Genomic DNA, 10,179 nt, shown 5'->3' with positions numbered 1-10,179 from the left:
GGCCTGCGTCTTCCTCCGTGAAAGTTATCGGTTGTTTCTCTAGTCGTTGCTGTTTTGATTGACGCTGTTCCGGGACGAACTCCGCTCCATTGTGGGCCTTTAATTCATTCACATACCTCTTCTGGGCGCCCCTACTCGTGCCGGCCATGTGCGGTCCTCCAGAGATGGTGGATATCTCTCCCTCGACCACGGGGGGAAGGACGTCCTGATCTACCCGAGGTCCAGGCTGACTGGCTGGGATCTCCGGAGCGGGTCGACTTGTCGGGACCCTGTTCCGCGAGTATTGCGCCAATGGACCTGCTCGGATGAGAGTCTCGATTTCATCTTTGAGGTGCCTGCAGTCGTCGGTGTTGTGCCCGACGTCATTATGAAAACGGCAGAATTTGGAAGCGTCTCTCTTTCCCTTAGGGTGTTTCAATGGCTCCGGCCTCCTCCAGGGGACTCGAGTAGCGTTGGCCAAGAAAATATTTTCCCTAGTCTGGGTGAGCTCGGTATATGTTGTGAACACGGGCTTGAATTTATCCACAGACTTATTCTTCTTTTGACCGTGCTAGCTGTTTTCACCATTTCCTTTTCTTTTGCCACCACCGAGCTTGTTATTCTGCGCAACGTCGGGAATCGCCACTACCATCTCTGTTCCCGTCCCAGCGGGCTTCTCGGGGGCCTGGCTGGTCCCTGCGGCTGAAGCTTCAGCTTCTTCCAAGCTTATCCACTCTTGGGCTCTGTTAAGGAATTCACTAACTGAACTGACCCCCCTCCTTTGAATATCCTTCCACAAGTCTCCGCCGACTAGGATCCCGGTCCTCATGGCCATGAGTTTGGAGCTATCGTCAGCGTCTCTGGCTCGAGCAGCGACATTTGCAAATCTGCTCAAGTAGGCTTTCAGCGTCTCACCAGGTTGCTGTCTCACGTTAGCTAGGGAGTTGGCCTGGACTCGGGCGGCCTGAGAGGCTCTGAATGCCCTCTTGAAGTCAGCCAAAAATGTCTTCCAGGAGCTGATTGACTGCCTTTTACTCTGCTTGAACCACTGCCTGGCGGGCCCAGTTAGGGTGGAGGGAAAGATCAAGCAACGCAGCTCCGGGCCGATGTTATGGGCCATCATTAGGGTGTTGAACATCCCTAAGTGGTCAGACGGGTCTCCATCCCCGTTGAACTTTGACAGGTGGGGCATACAAAAGCCAGAAGGGTATGTCGTCGCTGCTATATTGGGGGCGAAGAGTTCCATCTCATCCCCTGAATCATATTCGTCTTTTTCTTTTTCCGATAGGAGCTTCTTCATCAGCTCCTCCATCTGAGTTAGGCGCTCTAGGGTTTTGTCCTGAGATCCTGGGTTATTCTGGGGCTGTTCAACAGCTCCGGACCCGTTGTACATATTAGGCGGGTTGTTGCCCCTCCTATCTTGAGATAGGTCATTTGGGGCATTTCCACCGTTACGTACTTCGGAACAGATCCCCACTGAGCGGGCCTGGCTACCATCCCTAACTCGACCCTCTCTGTGAGAATTGAGTCGATCTCGAAGGTCACCTCCCTGGGTAGTATGGTGACTTTGTGCTGAACTTAGTCGCTGGCGCAGGTCTCCTCCCGAGAGATCACTCCGTGCACTGCCGGTCCAGTGACTCCTACTGGACAGGCTCGGGGTGTGTCTTTGGCGGCTCCGACCTGATCCATCCCCCGGCACCCTGCTGCGCCGGGAGGGCCCGGCTGATGGCGGGTCCCTCCTACTATTTCCGTAGGTCGGGATGTCTCGGACGTGTTGAGGAGACGGATATCTGATGGGAGAAGGAGGATGCCTGACCGGGGAGGCGATCCTAGTTCCGTCCGGTCGGACTAAACTCGGTGGGACCCTCTCAGCCCTGCCAGCTTGCTGGTCCCGCGCTGGGCGAGCTGGACGAGGAACTGGACGTTCTTCGGGGATGGGCTGACGCCTCTGGCTCTCCTCGGCCCTTCTCCAAGAATTTCCTCGATCTCTTCTGGGCGTCCTCGAGGAAGGCTGAGAGCTGGGGGTTGATGTCCTAACCGAACGGCTGTACTGCTGCTGTCCGGTCCGAGGCATTTCCCTGAAGTTCGCCTCTTGATGGTGTGATGAAGGGGCGGAGTTAGCTGCAGAAAGTCGACCTGAACAGCTACGTCTGGACCGATTACTCCGGCGAGACTTAGGAGCCTCGCCTTGCCTCTCTCCAACGTTACCGTTGGTTGTGAGAGGGGGTAGTCGGCTCAGAATATCCTGGAGTTGCTGACCAGCTGCTGCTAACTGGCTCCTCAGCTGAGCATTCTCCATCTCCACCGCAGTGTAATAACATGGATTCGGATTAGGCGGCCGGGGCGCTGAACTACCAGTGTCGTCTTGGCCCGCCGGCTGCTTCCCTGGTCTCTGCTGGACTTCAGGATCTTGCTCATCAGGGAGGGCAACCTGGTGGGCCTCCTACCCACCATGCTGTTCTGTCTCGTTGCCATGCCTGGATCGAGTGGTCACCATAGTTGGATGTTTGTGGTAGTACTAATCGAACTTGCTCTCAACGAAAGCACCAAACTGTTGACGCGGTTCTTCGGCAACAGATAATTAAGAGAAGAAGAGAAAGAGATTAGTACTAAAAGTAGAACCGTCACAGATATGAAATCTTTTGGTAAGAACTAGGTGACTCAAGACACGTTTTTAAGTGGTTCGAAGGTTAAAATCCCTCTACTCCACTAGTCAATATTATTGATCTTCTCTGGGTATTTGGTTTACAAAGTATATAGTTCTTCAAAGACTATTTTTTCCAACCCCTATCAACTCCCAGGGTCTCCCTATTTATAGGAGAAGGCACCTAGAAGTTGGTAGGGAGGTCATCCCGTGACCTTACCATTTGTCATATCAAATCTGTGACATTCATGATTAATTCCTAAACCTGACACACAAGTGTGGTCTAATCAGCATGGAAGGAGATAATGGGCCGCAATGCCCAACCCGTCCGTGGGTGTCTGAATACGCACGTTCCTGCTGCGTGTCCGAGAAGTCAGGGGGATATCGGGCACGTGATGGCAGGAATATGCACGTTTATCTTGCGTGTTGACTTCCCATAGGGTCGGAGCTTCCTGAGAAGCTCGTGACCTGAGCAGTTCGTAACCCGAGCTGCTCCCGTCTGTGGCCTTCGGATGTCACTCTCAGCTCCTGGGCAACAAATGTGAGCTGGAAACAGAACCTCCGGCCTACGGGAGCCTCGGACTAAACCTGATTAGTCCGAGGCTCGTCCTGCTAAACAGCCCGTGGGAAAACCAGGGTGTACAAGTTGTTTTCAGATATATTTTGATTTAAAAAATATATATATATATATGTTGGCATGCAGTGGGTTAGTGTTTAGTTTTTGTCTTATTGTTGTTTTTTAGTTGTTTCATTGATATTGTATTTTTGTAAATATAAAACTTTAAAAAACGTATTTTTTAAAACTTAAGGTAGTATTTTTGAAAGAAAAAAACAGGGCCCGTAAAAAAGTAAAAAAAAATACCAAAAGAGTATATTTTTGAAGAAAAATCCCTTTTTTATTTGTTTATAGTATTGTCATATCACCAAACACGTTTGCATACAAAGAAAAAGTACATATTAAAAATAACATGGTTTAAGAGCATCTCTAATGGAGTGCCAAATTAGTGATTCATTCCTAAAATATAGCTCACTTTACAAATAATTTGCTCCAATAGTGTGCCAAAAGTTGTGCCAAATTTGGCACATGTTAAAAGGTTAGCCAAATTTGGCACACAATATAGCATGGTGCATATTTTGCATCATCATAAATGATACACATTTTTATTTACTTTTATGTCATTTTTATAATTTTAGTATTACTTTTATCTATTTTCATTAAATGTTATATTTTTTACCTTATTATTTTATTATTATCATATACTATCAACAATAAAATATAAAGAAAAATGATGATTATTTTTTTTATATTTTCAATAGAGAGAGAGAGTTTGAGACATTAGAGAAAGGGAGGATGATTTGAATGACAAGAGTATTTTTGTCCAAAAATAAGAGAATGTCATATTTTTGGGATGTTAAATTATGGAGGCTTCTTATAAATTAACTTGTATACCCTCAAATTTCCCTAAGAATAAATGGATCTCATTATTATTTTTTAATATTAAAAAAATAAAAAACTCAAAAATCAAACCCTAAAAACTAGGGAAATTTCATGTTCTATGCATAATAACTTAGTAAAAATTTTTAATATGCCAACATAAGTTACTATCCCAAATATATGATAATTTCAATTTTTTGGACAAAAATACCCCTGCCATTCAAACACTCATTTTCTCTCTCAGTCCGAACTCTCTCTCTCTAACGTCTCTCATTCTCTCACTCTTTCTCTCATTCTAATCTTGTAGATCTCAAAAAAATATCAAAATTTAAACAAAAAAATCATCTAAAACTGAGATTTTAGTAAAAAAATTATGAACCTTCAAAGTTTTCGTCAAATTTCAATACAGAGCATCGAAATTGCATTGAAAAAGCTTCGTTTTGGCCAAAAATCAAGTTTTCATGATTGCATCGCAAAAGCATCGAAACACCATTGATTTTGCATCGAAAAAGCATCGTTTTGGCAACAAATAAAAAAACAAGTTTTCATGATTGTATCGCAAAAGCATCGATTTTGCATCGAAAAATCGTCGTTTTGGCCAAAAATCAAGTTTCATGATTGCATCGCCAGAGTATTGAAATTGCATCGAAAAAGTATTATTTTGGCCAAAAATCAAGTTTTCGTGATTGCATCGCAAGAGCATCGAAACACCATCGATTTTACATCGGTGGTGTTTCGATGCTCTTGCGAACAATCATGAAAACTTGATTTTTTTTTTCCAAAAGGATGTTTTTTTATGCAAAATCGATGGTGTTTCGATGCTCTTGCATGCAATCATGAAACTTTATTTTAGGTCAAAATGATGCAATTTCGATGCAAAATCAATTGTGTTTCGATGTTTTTGCGATGCAATCATAAAAACTTTTTTTTTGCCAAAACGATGTTTTTCGATGCAAAATCGATGGTGTTTCAATGCTTTTGCAATGCAATCATGAAAAATTATTTTTTGGCCAAAACAGTGCTATGTCGATGCAATTTCGATGCTTTATACAGAAATTTGACAAAAATTTTGGAGGTTAATATTTTTTCACTCAAATGTATGTTTCAGAATTTTTTTTTTTTAAATTTAAGTATTTTTTTTAAATCTATAATAAAATAGAGTAAGAAAATGAGAGAAAATATTCGGAAAGAGAGAACATGAGTGTTTGAATTCCAAAGGTATTTTAGGGTAGTAAGTTATGTTGTTGGCATATTAAAACTTTCAGCAAGTTAAATTTCCCAAAAGCTATCAGCTTTATAGATTGCCTAAAAAGTCTAAAGAGCATCAAACTGTAGATTCTCTTTGAATCTCACATCATATCTACTCAGCAATCTCTTTTCCATTTCCAGTTGCTGCTCAGTTTTCTTAGCCTCCTTTGTCAATTTAGGTAACTGCTATTACTTCAATTACGATTCGTGCTTATTTATTATACTATTCTCTGATTGCTTAATTAACATTTAAGTTCCGACAAAAAAATATAGCATTTAAGCTTTAGTGGGTTTTTTTTTTTCTTAGTATGATTTTCATTTTATGAACATCTAAGTTGGGAAATAAGTAAAAGTAGAATATTTTTAGATTTTTTCTTGTTTTCTTTTTTGTGTGTGGGTATATAAAGCTTGTGCTAATCATTAGAAATATATATAGTCAGCGGCTAATTTAATTGTTGTGTAATATGTAATTCTGATAATTGATTTCCTTTTTGACTTAAAGAAGACTTAACTGTAGATATGGGAAATGGGGAATCAACATTTGAGGATAATTCTCATGAAGGTATTCACTTTGCTTCTCACCACCAACCACCACCTTCTTATGCAGATGCAGGGACATCGATGGATCATCACCATTCCAGATATATGCATGGATCCACACGTATTGCCGATAACTACAGCTCTTTAGATGAGGTTTGTATGCCTGATCTCATTCTTAATTGAATATCAGCATCTAATCTTCCTCTTCATTTCTAAATTGTTTACTGCTGAGATTGAGAAACATGTGGGGTCTGGTCTGGTGAACAATGATTCTCATTTTTTATATACTTACTTTAGGAGGAAACGAATCATTTGAAAAATTCGGATGTCAAGTATCTTCTGTTGTGCTCTTTCAGTGTATGCAATGGAATGTGATTTTAGTCTGGAGTGTCTTAAATTTATCTCTTAAAAATCTGTAGAGATATAAGGTGAACCCAAGTTTTCTACTGGTTAATTCATTTTAAGCTCAGTTCTATTAATTTATATCACTGCTGGATCACAAGAAACATCTTCTAACTTATCGGGTGACAGTTCATTTGTGATTTTCCCTAAGAGCTTTCAAAATTGCTGATGCAGTTATTTTAGTTCCCTTTTTCGCAATTTTTTAATCAGATTGGTCTAAAAGCATTCAGAATGCTGATTCAGGCTGCAGTTACCGTAGTCTGCTTTTAACAGCTTTGCCCCGTCAATGAGAAAAATAAATCTGATTGGCTATGGTTATTAGTAAGCAATCAACATCTTCTATCAGCCTATGAGTGCAATCTTCGAGAGATCCATAGTCAACCACTCAGTTTTCCATTGGTCTGACATTTTCTCAAGAGTATATACTAGGCTGGGCATATGTGTATGGAACATTATCATTTGAAAGAATTAAGCTGTTTTGTGTTGTTAAATGGAATACATTCATTACAGCTTTCATTTCACTAGGAACTGAGAGCTTGTGACCAACATGCTAGGTTGTCTCTGCTTTAAGAGAAGCTGGGCTTGAATCGTCAAATTTAATACTTGGTATAGACTTCACAAAGAGCAATGAGTGGACAGGTAATATATTATTGTTCACACATTGTTAAAACTGTATAAACTCTCATCGTAGAATATAATTGGCTCTTTACAATCATTGCAGGCAGGCACTCATTCCATAGGAAAAGCCTTCACTCAATTGGTAGCAGGCCTAATCCTTATGAACAGGCAATCTCTATTATTGGTCGGACATTGTCCCCGTTCGATGAAGATAATCTAATACCGTGTTTTGGATTTGGCGATTGTTAGTAACTTTTCCTAAATCCACTTCTTGTTTGGAATTGTGTTATTCTTTTATGGATCAGTAATTTGTGAAACTTCTCTCCTGTAGCATCAACACATGAAAAACATGTGTTCAGTTTTTATTCTGACCACCGACCTTGCAGCGGTTTTGAAGATGTTCTCAGAAGATACAGAGAGATTGTTCCCCTACTAAACTTGTCAGGTTTTGGCAAATTTCTGTTTTTGCTGTATTTTATAAAGTTTTCTTCAACAAGAAGAAACTGTAAGAATACTAATAAACAATTGATTTCTGTGATGATTAACCTTTCATGATTCAGAAAAGGATCTAGTTCGAATAACCAGGATGAAAAATGTTTTTTCATTTTTCAATCCAGAATTACCTGAATATTTTTTTGGATCAAGCATCCCATATGTTTTATGACTTTTATGCTCACCTGTCTTTAATCTTAGGTCCAACTTCATTTTCCCCTATTATTGATGCTGCAATTGACATTGTTGACAGAAGCAATGGTCAATATCATGTCCTTGTCATTATTGCAGATGGACAGGTTCAGATGCTCATTTTTCATATTGATTATGTGGCTTGTTTTATTTTCATATGCATCATAACAGTTTGATTAAAACCTTCAGTTTGTATCTGTAAATAGGTTACTAGGAATCCTGATATACCACCTGGAAGGTTAAGTCCACAAGAACAAGCAACTGTAGATTCCATTGTCGCAGCTAGGTAAAGCTATGCCTTGTGAATTATTGCTTAATAATTGCAGTGTCAATGTTTGGTGACACATCATTGATGTATTCTAAACAGCCGATATCCTCTTTCAATCATTTTGGTCGGAGTGGGGGATGGACCTTGGGATGCAATGCAACAATTTGATGATAACATTCCTCAGCGCTCATTTGACAATTTTCAGGTCATTATTATACTTTATAGTTTCTATTTTTGGTTTCTTTGTTTTTATATATTATATTATATTTATTATATTTTTTTGTTTAGTTTTTCACAATCCTAAATAAGTCAATTACAAAAGTTTATATGTTGATGGCTTGTTACATTTTTCCATTCATGCTAACTAATCCATTATATGATATATGGTTGTCCTAGCTTTTAATTAAGAAAGCCAGGTGAACAATGCCAGAAGTTGAATCCCCTTTAAACATTTTCTGGTCTCTATGGCTCATCTCCTTCCCTTTCTCTATTTTCTGTTTGGAAGCCAGATTACCCAAAAAAAGATTAAGAATAGCAAAATTTTGTAAAGAGAACTTCACAGGAAGTTGGGAAAATGTTTTCTCTTCATCCTTTTCTCTAGTGTTTTCCTCCACTATTTTCTCTTCTCAGAAAATAAATGATCTGAACATGGCCTTAATGTTCTTAATTATTCTCTGTAGTATTTTGTAAAATTTGCTTAACTTGTTACTTATTTATTGTCAAAGTTTTAAGAGATTGCATAAAGAGAATAAAAAGTCTTGACCATGTTCACATGGAAATTATAAACCATTATTCATTTCCTTTTCTCGTGATTTTTCTTTTTCAAATCTTGTTCCTTACCAATTCATTTGGAAAACTATGACCCCCACAAAATTAAAAGATTTTGCTTTATTATCTGGTTATATTTGAATATTATCTACTGATAATGTTTGAATCTGTTGGTATGCCTGCACAAATTACAAAAGCAACATTAGACAAGTTTCTGTATGGATTTCCATTAATATAATATATTTTCCATGAAATTAGAGAAATCTGATGATTTGAATTTTCCCTGCAGTTTGTCAACTTCAACAAAATCATGTCTGAGAACTCAGAACCATCCAAGAAGGAAACAGCTTTTGCACTTGCCGCCCTCATGGAAATTCCATTACAATACAGAGCCACTCAAAGCTTTGACATTGCTTAGTATGTTCAAGCGGTGAAGTTTCTAGTTGTACTTTCAACTGCACAAATTTCTGAAATGTTAAAAAACCTTTTTCTTGTGCAGTAACGAACACTCGAGTGGTTGGCGCGCAAGTCTACTTCCACCACCACAAAGAGTGATTGATCATGACAATGCAATCAGATCAATCCCAAAGATGACAGACTTTCCTTTAACTGAGGCAACATCTTCAGCACCCGTGGAACAGGTATTTTTCTCCTCTGCCTCCCCCGTCTCCTTGTTCATTTTGTTTATGCTACTTAGAGCAAGCATCTGATTTCAAGATATCTTCATTGTTGAAGGTCTGCCCCGTTTGTCTAACAAATCCTAAAGACATGGCTTTTGGATGCGGCCATACGGTAACTGATCTTCAATATATTTATTGCTCATTAGATGCTTCAACTACACACTACTGTTGTATGCTTACAGGGATCAACAAGTATTTTGGCTATAGAAATCCCGTTTATCTCAACGTTGATCTCATAGCTCACCTTGAGTACATTTTGGTTCTAATGAGTGTAGATTCCACTTTATGAAATTGTTTCAAATATGTTTTGTTCTTTTGAACTTAACCCTTTGATGTTTCTGTGTTGCTGAAGACATGCAAGGACTGTGGGGTAACGCTCTCAACATGCCCCTTGTGTCGAGAGACCATAACAACGCGACTCAGACTCTTCAATTAAAATCGCAACACTGCCTTCTCTGTTGATGGATTCCGTCGGAAAATGTACTTGATAATAACATCCATGTCTGCATATCATGCCCATTTAAGTGGTCGTCCTACCAAAATTGCTCTACTGCTTAAGCTGTAAAAACTTATTTAGTATGTGCTCCCTCAAGAACAAAACATAAAAGATATCATTTTATTTCCCAATTATGTAATATACTACCATTGAAAAAAAAAGAGAAAAAAACGGCTTTTGTAGTTTATTAGAGAAATTCATTCTTACTTTATGTTTTATTTTGGCTGTAGCGTTAACAGGGTGGATTGCTCATGGTGGAAATTCTCCTCTTTGTTTTAGCCTAATTTTCTAAATTGGGGGGGGGGGGGGGGGGGGGGGGGTGGAGTATCCTGGTTCTTTCACAATTATATTCATTCCCCCCATCCCACTTCGATCGAATAATTAGTAATTACATTTGCATTGAAAAGACGCATACTT

General features: G+C 39.5%; 1 protein-coding gene across 4 annotated transcripts; it reads left to right on the top strand.

Moving 5' to 3' along the window:
- Positions 1-5,293: 5,293 nt before the first annotated feature.
- LOC133801826 (E3 ubiquitin-protein ligase RGLG3) lies at positions 5,294-9,980 on the top strand. 4 transcript variants are annotated; one of them, XM_062240074.1, is made up of 12 exons: positions 5,294-5,485; positions 5,812-5,999; positions 6,803-6,887; positions 6,970-7,110; positions 7,198-7,311; positions 7,560-7,657; positions 7,757-7,836; positions 7,918-8,023; positions 8,876-9,003; positions 9,086-9,227; positions 9,322-9,378; positions 9,619-9,980. In XM_062240074.1, the coding sequence occupies exons 2-12, from the start codon at positions 5,826-5,828 to the stop codon at positions 9,700-9,702; spliced, it is 1,209 nt and encodes a 402-aa protein (XP_062096058.1). In that variant the 5' UTR covers positions 5,294-5,485; positions 5,812-5,825; the 3' UTR covers positions 9,703-9,980. The 4 variants fall into 4 exon arrangements, with proteins under 4 accessions (XP_062096058.1, XP_062096045.1, XP_062096052.1 ...); XM_062240061.1 differs by having other exon boundaries at positions 5,809-5,999; XM_062240068.1 differs by having other exon boundaries at positions 5,295-5,485; positions 5,824-5,999.
- Positions 9,981-10,179: the final 199 nt, after the last annotated feature.

The sequence above is a fragment of the Humulus lupulus genome, chromosome 1 (assembly GCF_963169125.1).
Source record: "Humulus lupulus chromosome 1, drHumLupu1.1, whole genome shotgun sequence".
NCBI lineage: Eukaryota > Viridiplantae > Streptophyta > Magnoliopsida > Rosales > Cannabaceae > Humulus > Humulus lupulus.
The sequence above is the reverse complement of the archived record's forward strand: the minus strand, read 5'-3'. Positions and strand labels throughout refer to the sequence as shown.